The sequence below is a fragment of the Neolamprologus multifasciatus genome, chromosome 15 (genome assembly GCF_963576455.1).
Source record: "Neolamprologus multifasciatus chromosome 15, fNeoMul1.2, whole genome shotgun sequence".
NCBI classification, from domain to species: Eukaryota; Metazoa; Chordata; class Actinopteri; order Cichliformes; family Cichlidae; genus Neolamprologus; species Neolamprologus multifasciatus.
In genome coordinates, this window is record NC_140453.1 from 22,958,037 (window position 1) to 22,978,136 (window position 20,100).

General features: G+C 39.3%; 1 protein-coding gene across 10 annotated transcripts in view; it reads right to left on the bottom strand.

The window, feature by feature from the left end:
* The window catches only part of myt1la (myelin transcription factor 1-like, a), an 88,877-nt gene that overhangs the window by 47,284 nt on the left and 21,493 nt on the right, over positions 1–20,100 (bottom strand). For 6 of the 10 annotated variants that reach the window (XM_085134240.1, XM_085134238.1, XM_085134235.1 and 3 more), the window contains exons 1-2: positions 18,697–18,757; positions 10,156–17,894 (exon numbers count right to left, since the gene is read on the bottom strand). In XM_085134240.1, the coding sequence (XP_084990366.1) occupies positions 10,156–10,358 (203 nt within the window). In that variant the 5' untranslated portion in view covers positions 10,359–17,894; positions 18,697–18,757. Of the gene's footprint in view, positions 1–10,155; positions 17,895–18,696; positions 18,758–19,817; positions 19,916–20,100 lie in introns of those variants that run through there. The other 4 variants (XM_085134237.1, XM_085134242.1, XM_085134243.1 and 1 more) reach the window with 1 other exon arrangement.

A 20,100-nucleotide genomic window follows, 5' to 3' on the forward strand; every position in this document is an offset into this window, starting at 1 on the left:
ATTTGTTTTGGCTGAACTACATAGGCTGGCAGTGAAATACACTAATGGTTTTAAAATGTTATGAAACTGTATTAGAAACAATTTTAAAATGCTGCTTTATGCTTTCACGTCTCTTAGGTCATCCTCCCACCAACATTTTTCAGTCCTCATCTCTCCAAAGTGGCCATGCTTTCTCTGTGCTTGCCCCCAAGATCTGCAATAGTCTACATACAGTCCACATAAAGTCTAGTCCAGGTGTTAAAAATGCTAGATTAGGTCTTAAAAGCCATCTATTTTTACTCAGTTCATGTTACTCTGTTAAGTTACTGGACTCTGTTTACATTTAACTTACATTTAGTAAGTTGCACTGTTAAAAAACAAAAAAAACAAATGCTTGTAATTTTCTTCTAACAAAGGTTTCCCTAAATGGTACAATTAAATGTGTGGTTAAAATGTATAGAAGAATAGATAAATAAATGAAATACTGTAAATTTCTTTATCTTAAAACAGTTCACTGAACTGTAGTTTTAAAGATTTCTAATACTTTACACTTAGTTACATATAACGATTCTTTTTTTTTCTTTTTGCTTTGAAATGCACATAAACTACTGTTCAGAAAAGAAAAGAAAGAAACTTACTGGGACATAGTTGTACCGATTTTGTTTTACAGTGTATTCCTTTATTTACGCTATTTGCCACCATGTTTTGTGGCTTTTACATTTTGTGGTTGTCATGTTTCTCTTGTCGTTTCTTTCAAAGTCTTTAGCACTAGCTATTCGGTGCTGTCACTATCTATTCTGTATGCTTCTTTTGTACAATCAGCTGGAAAGCATTTCGGGTTAACTCCTGCTGTTTTGCAAAACAGCTACACAAATAAAAGTGACTTTATTTGACTACATATATTTTGTTTCTCAAGCAGGAGTAAGTAGCTTCCTATTATCTTATAATCTGAAGACCAAGAAGTAAATCTGTTATGCTAAAAGAAACATTCAGAAGTGACCAAATGAGTGTACAAAATTGCTGAAAATAGACCTGAGTGACATCAATCATCTGATTAAAGCAGATAAAATCCATAAATGGTGTAATGACACACATTTGTAGCTTGCAAAACTCTTAGCACATTGTAGTGCGTCTGTCTGCTACACTTCCTAACTGAATGAAAATACGAGGCCAAGAGTCAGTCAGACAGTTTTTGAAGGAATCAGCCTCATTAGGCGATAATGAGCTCATTTTATCACAAGCAGTCTATTAAAAAATGGGTTTGTTTACTTCTTTGCTTTCCTGTCTCTTTTCATCTGGCAACATGAATAAAGACATTTGAAACAGTCCCACATGCAAACACTGTTTTCTACCAAATTGAGTCAGAGTCATGCTAGTTCTGAAACATCTCATCAGTAGTATGCTTATTAGCATTAACACAACAGATGCAGTCTGTCTTTGCTGGCACAGGTTTCTGATGCACTGACCTCAGACCAGTGTACATAACCTTAACCTGATGCTCTCCAATCTGCGGTCTGTTTATATGAGCTGCCAGAACGGTCTGAAACTCAAACTCTGATGTTGGAAAAACAAAACAGGCAGCTGAATCTGAATCTCCTGCTGTAGCTTCAGCCAATTCTTGCTCTCAAAAAACTGACAAAGAGGGAAAATCTGTAGAGGTAGGTGTGTACCGTCAGCCTGTCCTTAAAAGCACCATGAAAATGCCAAATCCAATCTTTCTGAAAGTATACAAGAACGTGACCTGTCCCTTTTTCCTTTTGTTACATTCAGGGAAACTTTGAATAAATGTTTCAACAATACATGTTTTAAAGCATCCTTTGCCGTAACTGATGTTCAACAGTGAAGCCTGAGCTTGACCTTGTGTTGGCCATATTCAATAGATCACTGTATTACAGGTTTCCTTGAACCCACTTATATCCCTTAATGTCTTACAGTATATTTAGCAATTGTTTCTCACAAATTCTCTACCCCCTTGTTTTATCCATTAGAATATAACGTTTTAGAATTTGTAGGTAACTTTTAGAACAACCTGGGAATAATGAATTACAGTAGTCCAGCCTAGAATTAATAAATTCATGAACTTGTTTTTCAAAGTTACCCAGATAAATGATGTTTCTAATCTGCAACAAAGCAGTCTTACATATTTGTTTAATATGTGCATTGAAGGGCATACCTGGTCAAAAACGACACCAAGGTTCCTCACAGTGTTACTGAAGGTAATGTTATCCAGAGCAAGCATCTTGTTAGACACCATATTTCTAAGATTTTTAGGACCGAGTACAATAACCTCAGTTATATCTGAATTTAGAAGCAGGTCATCCAGGTCTTTATGTCTTTAAGCCATTCCTGCAGTTTAACTAATTGGTGTGTGTTATCTAGCTTCATGGATAGATAGAGTTGGGTGTCATCTGCAAAGCAATGAAAATGTATACTGTTATAATGCTATTATCTAAGGGAAGCATGTACAATGTAAACAGAATTGGTCCTAGCACTGAACCCTGTGGAATGCCATAACTAACTTTAGTGTCTGAAGAGGACTCTCCATTTACATGAATAAAATGGAGTCTATTGGATAGATATGATGCAAACCACTAAACCACTAATAAAGCATGCTCTAATCACTGTAATAAAAGATTATTGTCAACAGCATAAAACACTGAACTCAGGGCTTTTAGGACTGTTCATGAAATGTGATGAATTCTGAATCACCGTCCATCAGTTGGCTGTTGTATGACTGCTTTTTCAAGATTTTTTTAGATAGATGTCTGTAGATTGGTCTACAATTAAATAAGATGCCTGAGTCATGTGACAGCTTTTCAAGTAATGGTTTAATTACCAGCATTTTAAAAGTCAGTATAGCTTAATATACAGATGAATCTATGGCTAGTCTGCAAGAAATCATGTATAAAATTGCATCATTATATTTCATTATATAAAATCACTGATTTGGGAAATAAAAGGCATCTATTATTTTATTCTTTATTTACTAAATGCTTTGCATAAATATTTCAACAACATTGGATTTTTTTTTTAAAACTCAGATTTGAGTGTAGAAGGAGAACAGAGCGAGCACAGTGATTAAAAGCTGCTCATTCACTACAAACCACTGCAGTGAATATTCCTTCAAGATGACACGCGCACACATGCAAACACGCTTCTCCTCAAATGATCCCTTCGTCTTTTACCTTATAGGCTGTCAGGCTGCCAACTTTCCTTCCTGCCTGTGCATGTGTGCAAGTGTGACCTCGGCCACCTTGCTGTCTCCCGCCAATTAAAATTCCAGTGGTAATTAAAGCAGATCAGAAACGAGGGAACACTGCAGACAAGGGCGAGAGACTACGCATGGTAATTACGGGGAGGAAAAGAGAGCGAGAGAGAGAGAGAGGGAACAAGAGAGGGTGGGTTTACACACCACATTTTTTCTTCATTTTAAACTGGTGTGCTGCAGTCTTGAAGCATTATGATTGAATACATACTGTGGGCTGAATCACTTAATAATTTATTGCTTATCTATATGAGGATCTGGATCTCGGTGCAGTTTAGAATATCCAACATCAGATATTGTTTTCTTAAAATAAAGAATGCAACGCAACAGTGGACTCTACACAGTGTTGCATGACAGCTTACCATTATTGTGTCTAAGTGGACACTCTGTGTGTTTTGTGGACAGCCAGAGTCCATTACTGCCTCTGTGACACAAACTGCAGTCCATTTTTGTGGCTATGAGGACAAGTGGAGGTGCCTAACAAAGACACCCACATATTTATCATCATTTCTATGAGGACTTCTGTAGATTATCAATTGTTTACAGGGCATTATTTTTCTGTATGGAAAGGAACAGTGTATTCTGGTCTCTTAAAGTTACACCTGATATTCCTTTTTGTCTCAGTGTCTTTTTAATGGCCAGCAGGTGGCGATTTGCAAATAGAGGTAACATTGTGTTGCAGTCTGTGAGAAAAAATTGATAGTTTGCTCTTGATTATGTATTTAATTAAGCACTTTTCTGAGGAGTTTATGTCTCAATCTCTAGTTTAATGTCTTATTAAATTCTTCATGTTATTCACTGTCTAAGTTTCTGCCCTATTTAAAGTCAAATAGACATTAAAGCAGGGTTCACTTTAGGATTTAACTCTCATGAGTTGCTATAGCAAATGAACATGCAGTGTCTTTTTCAAAGCAGTAAAATAAAATGCCAATGGCCAAAAAGCTCAGAATGGGAAGGCTCAAACAAAAGCTGGAGTGCTTTATATTGTCTGTGTGTGACAACTAGCGGTTGTCTTTAAGCACACCTTGAATTTACACATTTTTATATCTACATCATGATACCTGAAATGCCTGTCTCTATGAAGCCGTTGGGAAGATTTTTTTCCTTAGTGTCCAATTTTTGTCCATTTTCCTCAAAGTGGACTTTCAAGAGTCCTTAAGGTTACATACAAGTCGACTACTGTCAATGACTAGATGGCTGAAAATTCTAAATATTTTCCATTATTCAATTTAGAGAGTATTCTCATTCAGCTCTTAAACCTCTGATCCACCAAAGTAATGCATGTTCACAGTCTTGAAATGGATTCATGCAAAACTGGCCAAAAAAACGCTGAGTCTGTCAAAATCAATTCATCGATAAATAACAGATGGATCCAACAAGATTCTGCTTGCCATAATTTTCTTCAAACTAAACCTGCTGGTTCTCAAGATACCAAGGGAGAACTGGGCTCCAACCAGCATTGACACCAAGTGTTGGTGTGAAACAAGTACAAGAGTCACTTTTTTTTCACTGAGGACACCTGTGAGGGATTTACTGTCTCTACATGAACACGCTGACTTACCAAAGTAACAAAGAGAGTCAGTTTATTTCAGTTTACCCTGCAGTCAGTCTATCTGAGCTTAAAGCATCAGCGTTAGCTTCAGTTTAATCGTACATATTAACACCTGTCAGCAAAATCAGAAATCATTATAACATGACTGCGGTTCATTTATTATTAAACATTGCTAAGGTGAGACTAACAGTTATATATTTTCCCCATTAACAGGATAAATTATTGTTTATTAAAATCAGCTTTCCATTTGCTATTACTTATGTTAATAAACCGGCAGCTGTGTGATAATTATATCCAAGCATGTGTGGCTCGGTGGGATTAGTGCCCTCAGCTCTGGTGCCAGAGGTGACAGAGGAGATCTATAAGAGACTGGGTGGTGACAGTGATACAAGGAGTTGGTGGGGGGGAGGTGGTGTGGGCGACACAATGTTCACATCGTATACTAGCAGTTGCCATGGGAGACAGGCTGCATCCCTCCTGGTCCTCATACTGCAGCATCCGCACAGTGCTGTCGCCATGGTGACATCCTCCAGAGAGAAAGCGAGAGAGGTAAAGAGAGAGAGAAAGAGAGGTAGGGGAAGGAGGGAGAATCAGAAGCATGGAGAAAGGGAGAGAGACAGTGACTCTGAACCTGACTGTCTCCTCCCCAAACTCATTCAGCAGCACTGAAAGCACTAACTGCGTCTCTGCCTCAAGAAGTTATTGATCCCAGCAGAACAATAGGGAGAAATAGGGAGAAATTGTGAATGGATCCTCAAAGCAGGAGGTTGGGTTTGGGGAATAAGACGAGACAAAGGGATAAAGCTTACTGCCAACAAATCCCATATAAACACACAAAATCTTCCACATGGGAAACTCAAACTGCACATAAACAGCACACTAATGTAACACATTGTGGTATGTAGTATTCTCTACAGTGATATACACTCCAGGGTTTCTCATGCACACTGTACTTGGACAGGTTGCTCAGGGGTTTTTTTTTTGGTCAGCCACCAAAGTAAAATTTGCAATTCATTTGTATTTTTATCTGTTATGACGACTGAAGGATTGGTGGACAATACCATTATTCTTATTTTGAAATTCAGTCCCTCACGAATCAGCAACCTGTCTTGCACAAGAACGCCGCTCACTTTTTCACGTTCAATGTAATTCGGCTGTCTCAAGTCCCATTTTATGCCCACCATCTTGAACTGCAGCTGGAAACAGCAGCCCTTGTTCTTTTGAGATGCGCTGTGAGCTGGAAGTCCACTCAAACCAAAACCTGAAGCAGCTGGAGAGCTGCTGCCACTGCTTTGTAACTAAGCAAGGCTGCAGAGCAGAACAAGGACTGCGATCGCCTGCTGCAGTCCAGCACTGTACTGGTGTCTGTCCATGAGATAAGAAAATTATATATAATATTATTGACTGACTTAAATAATAAAATGTTGGTTCTTTTCTTATTGCTACTGCCAAAAAAACTTGACAGAACACAGTAGATTGTATACAAAGACGGCCAAATCCTCTGGATCTGCAAAGTCAAGACAATATAGCAGTACCACAAGCTGCAGTTTTTCCAGTGGCCAACAGGGGGTGAGGTTTCTGGTTCCAAATAAAAGGCAGACCTTTGGTAAATGAATGCTCACATGGTTTAAGGTTTCAGTAAAAACAAAATGATGACAATGGGAATATTATCTAATTTTCTAACTAAAAAGACGGTTGTTTTGTACATTGCAATTAGAGTCAAATTAACAATAAAGCATAAAACATGACTGCCACTTCTGCCCCGACGTCACTTTTCAGACCCAGAAACTACATGCAGCCTTTATTTGCAGCGCATGTCACACACTCAGGATCATTACAAAAAAGAGTGCAATGTTATTAAACAGTCTTTAATTACATAGAGAAAAAAAACAGTGAAATAAAATAAATAAATAAATGAATATTTTCCCTTTCACTGATCTACCTGAATCACTGTGCTGAATTACCAGCAAGCAACAGCAAAATAGAGTTAATCTAGTTTAAATGCATCGACATTGCAACTCCTTAAGCCTGAATAAACACTTTTTGGAGTAACAGTAAAACCAGAGTAACGAAAAAGGATGTAAGTGCAATACTACAATAGTAGCAAATCCCATCTTTGTCGTCTCACCAACATGAAACCATTAATAAACAGGTGTGCGTTTCCTATAATGACACTCTTTTTCCCCCCGTTTGACTCTTTCTTCGCCCAACACTGAAATTCCCGAGCTTCCTCTGTGCCCTTCGCTGCGCCATCCGTCTGCCCTGCCAGTGATTCACCATCATGCCCTCCTCATTATCTCTTTGTTACCACAGGCTTTATCGAAATGCTGTCCTTAGCTGTGCACCCTCTGCATGCCGCCCTCCCCCACGCACACACAGACCAACCACCTACACTTAAAAAATATATTTTATGCTTATTTTGGACATACTCCAATGAAATCCAAGTGCTTGGATTTCATAATAAATTTCATAATAAATCTCTCTATATATATATAATATGTATATAATCTCTATATATACATTTATTATGAACATATATATAAATTCTCATATTCAGATTTCAAATAGATCTTCTTTGAGGGAAAACCTCTGTGATCCAGTCTACTTCAGTGGAGATACAGCAGGCTTGCTTTGATATATATTTCACCTGGTTTTTATAATTCATACGTGTTCTACCAGGATTTGTGCAGAAAAAGTTTGGTGGTTTCATGTTGTTTCACTTCTATGTTTGTGCATACATAACTTTCTCAGGTTTGTTTTTTGTCTTTTTTCGCAAGAAAAAAGTCTTTAATGCTTTTTTTAAATTTTAGAGCTCCGATAATTATGTTGGTAATTCACTATTTCCAGAGGTGATAGAGATCTGAGGCACAAACCATCTGTCCTACAGCCCGAGTGATGTGACCTGAGGACTTCGCAGCGCCACACTCCACCAGATTGGGTTTTTTTTTCTATCTGCAGCCTCGTGACAGAGGGACGAATTTACTGAGATGAAGGCTGTGACCTGCCGATCGAGGAGGTCTGAAACCGTGACATGAGCCCATTTAATGTTGGTAGGATTCGTTTTCTCAGCTGCTGAGTGAGACGTTTGAAGCCTGTGAGCCACCGCCAAGAAAAGTCTGCAACTTTTTGGTTATTCTTTTTCACTTTTCTCTCCATTTTATCTGTTTAAATCCTGTATTGTCGTATTTCACAATATACACAATTTGTATCCATTATTTTACTTAAGTACATGAATACAGAAAGAAAGAAGGGGGAACGGCATAGAAACAGAAAGATACAAAGAAGGCAGCAACCATGTCTTACAACTTCAAACATTGCCAATAAAAATCCATCCCAAAGATCTGCTGAGGTTTTCAATACCATTATGATCTTTTGCCAACATGTTTTTTTTTAATATAATATCATTTCTAATGTAGCTTCTATGTTTGAGGAGGAAGTGTCTTTCCTTAGTCATAGGGTCAACAATTCCAACTGATCGAGAAAGTGGCCAAGATTGACTGGAATGTATAAATATTCCTGTATCTGCTTTGCATTTCGAGCATATGTCGCTGGACATCAAGTGTAAGCAAGCCCAATCTTGTCTGATCTCAGACGGGAGACCATTGGGAAATACCAGGAGCTATAAGGTTGGGGGCAGCTAGAGCAGGTCAGCTACTAATCAGAAAATTGGTGGTTCAATCCCTGGCAAGATACTAAATCCCAAGTTTCCACCCATGTGTGTGAATGAGGCATGTTGTATCCAAGTGCTCAAGTAGAGCAGAACAGCATCATATAAAAACTAGTCCATTTACTATGAAGTTTAGAGGACGAAAAAATAAAATGTAATACATAGTTACAATGTATCTACGTTCCTTTTGCCAAATGATCGTCGGATTACTAAACGCATCATTTTTAAATTGGTTGAATATTTTACAAAACACAGCTGCCTAATGCACCATCTCAGGAGAATCCAAAAAATTCCCTCACTGGGTTCTTGTCCATGATAAATTGGCCTTTGGTAATACAGTCTGTCAGTGGTAGATATGTCCAAAAATTCTCTGTCTTCGCCAAGCCATATTTCTAAACATGTCAGTGAAAGACAGGATCACTCCATCCAAATGAAGGTCTGTTAATTTGAGCTATTGTTTCCAATGCAATCAATTTTACCCTGATCGTTGCGGCAGGATTGTGCCATAGCGGCGCACAAGACTGCAATGCCACAGCCAACACATCTGTATGTGTACATTTACCCAAATGGCTCCAGAATGAGCCAGTACTGTCCATTAGTAACTGGCTCATGTCATAAACCATGCAAAAATCTTCAACTGTGATCTAGCTTAAGATTTCCAGTGACATTTTAAAAGAATCCTGAACAGGAAGAATTCTGAATCCTAATGATGGCGGATGTGATACAACCTAAGAGTCAATCAACACCCAAAATAGAAAACATTCACGTGTAATGAACCTCTTTACCTCAGATGATTAGAATATACTGATAATTTGTCCAACACAAAAAGAAAAATCCACAGTTTTGTTTAAGAAACTTACTCTTTGTCAATCTAAAAAATCGCCAAAAACAACTTCTTGATGAGTTTTACTGGCAAAAGCAAGCAGTCAAAAAGTTGTCCAAAAAATTGCCATTAGCTGTTCCCTTCTTGGTCTCTCAGCTGCTGCTAAACTAGTGCATTTCCGATTTCACTTTAAACTCCTGTTGATGGACCACTAGTAAGCCTCTTCTCTCAGCTACATGACCTTGTAATACCATACAACTCGGTATGTCGTTTACAATTCACAGGCTGAGGTGTTTTATCTGTCTCAGCGGTCTTTGAAGTCGAGGCTCCGGGGCTCTGAAACGGAGGAAACCAGCTGGTGGTGTCATTAACATCTCCTAAACCCCATTTTAAGATGGACTGTTGAAAATTTATGCAAGTATTTCCCTGACTATATTCATTTTTTTCCACTTTATTTCAGGTCATATCCTTTTTTAAATTGTCTTTTAGCTTACAACTGTTCATATCATCAGTTTCATTTTATTTGAATACTCAGTTTAAAGGACCTTGTAACAGATTTTTTTTTTGCTGTCCAGTGCTTAAATAAAGATGATTAGTTCCACAAGTGTCGGCAGGACCGAGCCGATGACGTGTGCTGATTAGGACGATATCCCAATCTTTCATATATACAGGACACATTTTAGAGCTCCCTCAGACCTCAGCTGCACTGGCTTCATTTAAAGCAGCTTCATATCTCAGGCACAAGGAAAATAAAGACCAGCGCCAGCTCAAAGACACTGACATGACAATATATTACAACACCTAACATTATTCTAAGAGTGTCTAAGAGCGTCATTTACACTGTAGAAAATATGTCGAGCATCTCATACCTGCGGTGTCTGGCGTACTTCCCGCTGACATGACCGCTGCCATCACAGCCGGGGGTGGGACAGCTGAGAAGGAAACACACATGGTCAGAAAGAAACAAGCAGAACATCATCTGTCCTTCAGCAAGTCTGGATTTTATTTTTCCTGTACCGCACGCAGACCATCTCAATCCAGCACGCAAAATATAATGATATCTGAGGTTCATCCAGGGCTTGGGGAATATCTATCATTCATGCCCTGCTGCAGTTTTTTTATAGCTTGTATAGCTTCTTAAGACTTTCGCTTACATGTGTTTTTCTGACTTTTTACATACACAAGTATTTCTGTTCTCCTTGTGTACATACTGTTATGCATTTTTTAACAGTTAAGTATGCTTTTTTGCATCAATGACATGCACTGAGAGAAAATATCCTCATAAAGGTTACAATACAGTCAGATTAATGCAAGTTAAATAGATGCTTATAAGTATGTTATTACCTGTTACCACTACACTTACAAGGGTTTTAATCTGAAAGAGTAACTTCTGTACACAAAGCAGTCTCTAATGGCCATGACATTTGTTCAGTATAAAGGTACAGTGAGTTACTTTTTGAGGTTATTTAATAGAACAAATATCGTACACATAAATATACACTGATTAGTGTGTAAGTGTGTCTTCCAATAAACTGAAGCACTCTCATAAACTCAGAATTAATACATTAAAAACACATAGGTGTGGGCACCGCTTTGTGGAAGCTGCCATGTTGTTCCACCATCTTGAATACAGTGGATGAGTTGGACCGCATTTTATGTATGTGGCTAAAGACACATATGCAGTATGGAAAACATGTAGGAGAGGAGAAATCGTAGGTGTTTTACCTGTGGTGGAGGCAAAATTTAAATTCTTGTCTGCACCTTCAGACCCAAGATATGAAGGATCATAGCTAAGTTTTATCATTTGAGAATGGTTCCTCTACAACAAAGAAGTGAAAAAGTAAAGGCATGCGACAACCCGACCAGCGCTGGGAAAAAATGACATTAAATACAGAGAGAGAAAGATTTTAACCCTTTAAGACCTACCATAGAACCCAGAGCTCATCTTTATATTTTTACATGCTGTAGTGCCATTTTTGGGATTACTTCAAGTTGCTATACATCAATACAACCATTTTATCCCAAATTCATTCAAGTCTATACCTACATAAATGGCAAAAAAGTGCAATAAACTAAAAAAAATCGTTTTTGGGTTTTTTTTACACATATTTCTAGTTAGAGAAATTTTAGAGAGATATCCCTCAAAACTGTAAATGCAAAAAAAATTATTTTGAGTGTCTTCATAGTTTTATTTTTTAGATACACCAATTTTTATATACTGCAGGAAAAACAAAAACAAAAACAAATATTATAATGCAAACTTGCAAAAAACACAGGCATAAACTCAAACATGAATTTTAAAAACACCAGCATAACTTCGTAAATGCCCCATAGGAAAAAGAAATACATTTTCCACAAACTTACGTCACTGCCGGTTATCATGCTTGCTCTGCAGTGGCCACCACCACAGCTAAGATTTTACACTTGAATTTCGAGGGATAGGAAACCAGAATTCAGTTGAATGAAATCTGCAATATACTGACATCTAGTGGTGAGATTTCCAACACTCTACCTTTAAAATTATTCAGCTTTGTGTTGCCACCAGTTACTTTGTCCAAGTCAAGATGATCCTCTGGGGAAAAAAATGCTGCATAATCCTGTTTATACCATCATCTCTGAACTCCACAGAAGGTGGCTTCTTAGAACAGCAGGATTTATTTTTAAAATTATTTGAGATTGTACAGCAATATCCCATTTTTCAAGTGTTGGGGCTCTAGTTCTAAAAAGTAAATGCTGCAGGAGAGAGAGTAACAACTGGGAAGAAATGTGAATTACCACAAAGTCACAATTTATACAGATTTAAAGTGAATAACGTGGACATTAGCACAGAGAAAAGGTAAAAATGGAAAACTACTCACAACTGTGTGAAGCTGGTGTAAACTCAGCATTAGTAACATCCCACATTTGTCCACATTTAGCTTGTTGTGATCTGGACTGTCTTATCTGTGTTTTTTTTTTTTTTCACCATTGGACTCCATTGTAGTTCCTCTAAATTCAAGGCCACTGCCTGCTTTTCATTGGATTATTCTTACAGTCGGCAATCAGACAGACAACAGCGCTTCAACTCAGCCTCCTCATTCATTTCTAAATCCACAGGGGCACCAATACAAAAGGCTTCAGCCAAAAATGCAAGGATAACAGTTATTTTTTTCCTTCAGCACAATATGATGACCTTTTCCAGCAAAACTGTGCAGTGCTGGCCAATAAAATACAAGCAATTGTACATAAAAGCATAATTCACTTACTAGGCCCCGAAAAACTGACTGAAATACTGACGGCAAACAAATGTTTAAATTTTATTATCACCTTACATCCTGCTCATCAAAGAGGTTACATTTTTTTATATAGCACCAAATCACAATAACGGTTGCCTCAAGGCGTTTTATACTGTAAGATAAGGACCGTACAATAATACAGAGAAAACCCCAACAACCAGAGGACAGTAGGAAGAAAAAAGAGGACAGCCAGGAAGAAACTGGCAGAGCCAGGCTCAGGGAGGACAAGCCTGCCGCAACCAGTTGTGGTTGAGGCCAGAGATAATAATAACTGATAATTAAATGCAGATTGGTGTATAAACATATAGTGACTGAAAAGGAAACAGTGCATCATGGGAATCCCCCACAGCCTAGGCCTATTGCAGCATACTTGAACTAAGGGAGAATTCAGGGTCACCTGATCTAGCCCTAACTGCTTTATCAAAAAGTAAAGTTTTAAGCCCAATCTTAAAAGTAGAGATAGTGTCTGTCTCCCAAGAGAGGTCACAACAAAAGATTTGGAAGCTGAAATGTCACTAGCAGATCAAAAATCAGTTCATGCTCATTGCTTACACGGATTAATAAATTTTAACTGGTTATCGCAAACAAGTGTAACATCTACCTATTATAATAAAGACATATTTATGAACTAATAACAGTTGTACTGAGATGCTTCACAGAAAGATTCTGGAAAGATTTCAGCGTGGCATATGAGAAAATTATCTCAAAGGAAATTCCATTCGAACCAAAGCTGTTTCTACTGAGAATGAACCTCAGTTGTTTAAGAACCCAAAAGATAAAAGACAATCTTTTTGGAAAAGTAACTCATAGATCTAATCATGTCAAAACTTCCTTTTGCTGATTTTTATGTGGGCTGGGATTATATTTTTAATGACTGATACATATGTCTTTTTTTGTGGAGTGGACTTTTTGTTTTCTCAGTGTGGATTTTTTGGGGGGTTTATGTCCTGAATAGATTGTTATTTGGTTTTGATATTTTTTCCATTGTAACAGCAGAAAATAAGGAAAACCATAATAGGTCTATTTTGAAATTTCATGCTTTGGGACCCACAGCACCTAATGGTCTGTTGTGATACAGAAAAACTCCACAGACTCAGACCTGTCTGCTGAAAAACGAGCTTATTTAGAAGGTCCCACCAGAAGGATCCATCCATCCTCTTAACTAACGCAGTTCACACCAACAAAATTTTGAATCACCAGTTAACTTAACACACGCGTCTTTGGAGTGTGGTAGAAAACCAGAGCAGCTGGTGAGAATCCACAGGCATCCACAGAGAAACATGCAAACTCCATGCAGCCAGTGTGGTGGATTCAGACCCTGTTACTGTGATGCAACAGTGCTAACCACTGGACCACTCCTCCCACTGAAAGAAAAGAAAGTGCCCTATCTAAATTAACAGTATCACTTTCAGTCTCATCTTCTTGTGACCACTTCCAGTATGGCTGCTGTCTTTGTTTTATTGCTTCATGGATATCCCGTTCAGACTGCAGGCACGCGTGCACCTGCGATTTCAGTATGGACCTCATGTGCAGTGTGCAGGAAATTTTGCGAGACTTGGCTCCGTGCAACACTGTCCTCTTTGCCAAAATGAAATTCAAATTTAAGGGATCCAGCGGACATGACAGAAACGCGAGTGTTTGGGTCAGAGAGCGGCCTTTGACAGAGCGATGTAAAGTTGTTAGTCATGCTGGAAGCAAAGCAGCGCAGCAAGAGGAGATGATGTTTTTGTCCCAGGGATTTGGCTTGTTTGTCTTCTCATTACATGAAAAAACCCACACACAAGCATGCAATGTTTGCAGATTACTTTGCACGTGCATCTCTACTTGTTCCCTTTATGATTATCAGTCTTCCCTTGCAGCATCATAAAACCCTGTGAAGCACTGGCTGTTGGACAAAACCTTAAAAATCACATCTGTGATCCAATTTTGATTTCCTGAATTATGTTTTGCATCTTTTTTTTTTATCAGCATTTGTTCTGGTTCATTAAGACAGATGTGGAACATTTTCATCTGTCAGCCGCAGCTTTAACAGTTCTTATCTCTTTATGTATTTATTAATTAATTAATTTTTTTATTTCTGCATCACAGCTGTAGATTTCTCCCGAGCTCTGAGTCACGCTTTCAGACCTCTTTGCAGTGAAGACACGCAGACCGTGCAGCCAAATCACGCTGCCTGCCTTCAGGGACTCCACACCCAGCACGACCTCTGACCCCGCACTGCAGAGCTCCACCCACCCTTCCACCCACCCAACATCACCTGATCTATATACTTTGCAACCTCGGGCTAAAATGAGAGCTGCTCGAAAATAGAGGTGAGGCTCACGAGCGCAGGGAGGCAGAGGAGGTGGAGAACAGAGGGGAGGAGGTTAAAGAGGAGGAAGAAGAGTAGGACTGCACGTAGGTAAATGAGAGGAATTGGAACAAGGAGTGGAAGTAAAAGAGAGGGAAAATGAGAAGTAGTAAGACAAAAAGAGTGTGACGGAGAGGTGAAGAAGAAGGAAAAAACAGCCAAATGGAGGAGGAATGGAAGGAGAAAGAGGAGAGGAGGAGAAGGAGATGGTTTGTTCAAGGTGAGGCAGCTCATCAACCGGTGTGGGAGCTGAGACTGATAGCACTGCATTATTGATCCCACCACAGCTTTGTGTGTGTGTGTGTGTGTGTGTGTGTGTGTGTGTGTGTGTGTGTGTGTGTGGTTAGAGCCAAACACACATGGTAAAACTTTTTGTTTTTTACAATGCATCAGTGCGACCTTAACCTTAACGAGCCCGAGTTTGAAATTACAAAATGTTGTTTCTCTTTTGCGGTGAGATATTTCCACTTGTTTCCACAGCAGCTGAATATGCCTTTGACTTCAGCATTATTCTCCCGATCACAGTGTAATAATCAGTCTTACTGATGTCAGCACAGTGACATACAGTACTATTGAAATCAGTTTCAAGTCGCTCTCATCTGAAGAGCATTTTTAGATTCATTGTGAGATTGAAAGGCTTGCTGTGTGCTAACCCTCCCTAAGTTAAAGTTTAGACACAGTTATGTGACGCGATACAATGGCTTTCTTTAAATCTGCACCCTCTGATCTTCTGTTTCTCTGATTATTGTTTGCAATTATTCAAATCCACTGATTGAAGTTGATTGAAAACGACTGATTACCAACAGCAGGGCTGCTTTAATAAAGAAAGGAGTATCCCATTCCCACTCCTATCATCTATCAGTATGTCTCAGATAAGCGGACACACAAACAGAAAAATGTTCACCCAATCTGTTTTTTTTCCACCAAACATCCAGTCATGCATTATAATATCAAATAAAGGGGACCCATTATACTAGCTCCATACTTTTCTTGGAGTATGCGTGATTCATATTTCAAAACTATTCTTCTTTATCTTGTAGTTGTACTTTACGTATCCTGTCAGTTCAGTCAGCTCATCTCCTCAACCCAATTCATCCTTCTTCTGTTTGGCCGGCTCTTCTCAAGGGAGCTGCTCGTCCACAGAGCTCCCGGCACACAGTATTTGTACTGATGTTAATGGCAGAGGAGGTTCAGAGCTCTGCAGTTGTTCAGTCAGCAGAGCATTCTGTGCAGGTTGGCACTCCCCAATCCTGCCACAGCACTTCCACTTGCTAATAACATCAAAATCAGTTGATCATGAAACATCGAGGTGGCGTCCTGTTAAAGCACCACGCTCGACTACAACAACACATTCTTTCACAAGTTGGTTAAGGCAGACTATGGCTGGGTTCTTGATTTTATACCTGTGTGGCAATGCGGCTGAAAACACCTGAATAAGAGGTGTGACATTGCCTTTTTAAACTTCAGTTAAGCTTCATCATTCTAAGATTAGAATAGGAGCGTGAAGAAATGCAAATCACATCGTGGAAGCACATGTTCTTGGCTCAGAAATGGACTGCAAAAGGAGTCAACTTTGAAGGGGATAACAGCTAGATTACAATCAGGTGTGATTTTTGCTTTCTTCCTTTTGTTTTCTGCAGCCAGAAACACATCAGGCACACCGGGATTTAGATGAGAGTTTGTCCCCACAGTGTGCTCATCAAATGTTGACATTTCCTGGGTACAAGCTGAAATTGCAGCCCAATGGTTACACCAGAAGAGAGTTCAAGGGGTCCACCAAAACACCATCCGCAGGGAACTGTAAATGTCCACCATTAGCTGTACTCATTAGTCATCCCAGAAATTACTGCAGCTAAAGTTAAAATTCATCGCTGTGGTGCAGCATTAGCTGCAGCTCTGATTCCCACTGAGCTGACAGATGTGATGTATTTATTTAGCAATTTAAATTAAGTCGTGGTAGAATTTTCATTTCACTCCCCTCCCCCCCAAATCTGCCGCATCACACCGCAATGACAAATTTATTTGTACATGTTTATCCCTGAAGATTAGTCAGATTAGTCAACGACTGTGATGAAGAAATAAAACTGACGAACACATTTAAGCTATTGGTCATGATGTTCTTATAATATTTTGCAGTATTTACTCTGTGAATCATTTCCACAATTTACTGCTGACTTCGCCCTGTCCGTGTCTGGCCCTCACCAGCACCCAGCAGATTTAAATTCCGGGTGAATCACGCCGAGTTTTCTGCTCCTTCGCTCCGGGCTCACGCGGCACAGGCAGGACATGTTGTTTACAGTAAAGCGCTGACCTGGATCAAACTGGGTTCGACCATAATCTGCTGCACACACCAATATTTGTCAGTTTTACTAAATGAGATTAAGTGAAGCAGAAACCTGCCCTTCTCGCACACACACATTTACACACACACACACACACACACACACACACACACACACACACACACACACACACACACACACACACACACACACACAGGTAGCAGTGGTATTCAGCAGTCACTGTCAGGAGCTGCTGCTGATTCTCTCTAGTCAGTCATCAAAATTTAATGAATTACTGGCTGCATTTAATTTAAATTAGCTGTTCATGTAATACACAGCGTTGGACAAATTAACACGCGACCGACGGTATTTATTTATCGCCTTCGAGCTCAGCTCAGGCTCAAAAATCTGATGTACTGCATCAGGCCAATTCCTGTATTTCACAGGCTGGACCCCAGCAGCAGACGTGGTGGGCCTGAGAATAAGAACTGCGAGATGATGGATAGAAATGACATATAACTGATTATACAGGAAAAGTCTCTCAGTAATATTTTCTTTGATGAATGCTAGCTGCTGCCTCAATACAAAGCCAAAATGCAATAAAAAAAGAAGAAGAAAAAAGAGCAGTACAGTGATGGATGCATGAGATCAGCAGAGGTTTACCTACCTGAATAACTCCTGTGTTACTGCTTCCACGGCGGCTGCAGACAGGGACACAACAACAAAGATTAATGTTAATGCTTTCAACAGTCACGAGCTAACAATGATAAACACATCCACTGTAATTGTGCTTCAGATGATCCCACTGTAGTTAGCATGAAGTGGAGGCAGAAATACAACCTGTAAAATATGTTCAAATTTACCCATTTACTAACTGGACATCACTAGAAAGGTATCTTCTAATTTTACTGTTGTAGACAAACGTACTTTCCTTTTTATAATACAAAAGGTCACCGAGGATTATAAGAGAAATAATAGCCCACGCTAAAAATCCTGCTAAACCTAATCCTGCGTGCAGGATTAGGTTTATATATCATAAACCTAACAGGTTAACAGGTTGGGTCCTGCTTTCAGGCATCATTGTGCTTTTCTACCTTAACTGAGCCCTTAGAGATCTTTCTAAGGTACAAACCACATTGACCCGCTTACACACACACACACACACACACACACACACATGCATTCATACATCTCTTTATTATATGTCCTTTATCATGCACACAATCACACTGCAATGGATGCATCACAGGCAATTTGGAGTTCAATATCTTGCACAGGGACACTTTGACATGGAGACTTTTCACAAGGAATAGATGTTGAAAGATTTGTTACATTCAAATTTGTGTGAATAAAAGTTTTGGGACAGTAGCAGCTAACATATTAGATGTCTAAATTGGCTTTTTCCTAATACACAGTGATTCATTCAGCAGTCTTGAGCCACGCTGGCAAAAAAAAGAAAGAAAACATTTGTAAAACCTGACAGGCAGATGGACAGACGCATACCTCTGACTCCTTTGGATCGCGTTCGATGGCGTTTTTCAACTGCATTCACCTCCATCTGCAGAGGGAAAACGAGTTAGCTTCCTGAAACTGCAGTGGCAGAAGTAGTTGTGTTCATATTTCCGTGAGGCACTGTGCCACCTCTGCTTTAAGCTGTCCTTGGAGACACGAGGACTTTAATTCCCATTTGCAGCATTCACATCAGCATCAAAGTCATTAATTACAAGCGGGAAAGCTAAGTTTCCAAAAGCTCCGACAGATACTGTTTAGACTAAATAGTGCAAACAAAAAGCTAATGTGGATATGTTAAAGTAACATTTCATTCATATAGACAGTTCTGCAGTAAAACAGCTGAATGCATGATTTATAGTTCTGCATTAAACCCACGATAAAGGCTACGGCGTCACTCTATACCCCAGCCTAAACTGTAGCCTGGCCTGCACGCCAAGAATCCTAATAGGTCTGTCTGTGCAAACACATTAAGGTATATTAACTACCACAAAGACCAAACCTCCTAAAAGAAAATGTAATAGTGCAGCGGAGTGAGCATCTGCTGAACATTTAGACTCAATAAGCCCTGATTTCTTCTCTCCTTCCTGTGTTTCAGCTGTTGTTCAGCTTCTTGTGATTGCAGAGGAACCCAAACACACCAGTGCACAAGTTTGCAAATAATGATATCACCAACTACAGCAAGGATTTAATGCATTACTCTATCTTAAGATTTCGGTTTAGGTTCTTTGTTGTCATGTGGCTGATATAAAACCACTCAAACCACCACTTGGAAACCACTCTGAACAACTCTTTATATGGACTACTGAAGCCATTACAACCATACACACCCTGTAGACACACTAATCAGTCGGTCTTTAACCTGCTAGCTCTGGAGCTCCCTGTTTCCTGCTGAATACTAGGTGAGAGAAAGCCCATCTGATCTGACTCTCTTGAAATTGTGTTGAGTTTGTGCACAAAAAATGGTTTAATTGCAGATTTTATCATCAGATTGCTGCTGGAATTAGGATTTCTGAGGTTTTAGTCCCAGGATCAGAACAAATCAACTATAAAATGCAACCACCGCCATACTTTGAGCCAAAAAAAATAGAAACACAAGTCAGTTGTGACGATACCTGGCTGTAGCTCAGTGTGGCACCTCTGTATCTGCTGTTGGTCCTGTAGCTTTAGACTTCAAATTCAAATCTCAGACACCATCTTCCAGAGTCATGATCTGCAAAAAAACAAAAAACACAACATTCTCTCAGTTCTGCTGCCAGACTTTTGTTGTCTGCAGCTATTTGCTCTGAGGTAGTTTCCTTTAGCGAGACAGTGTGTGTGGAAAGGTGGCGAACCTCATTGTCTCTGTGAAATGTATAATTATGAAGCCTAATGACATTTCACGACTCGAGAGACTGG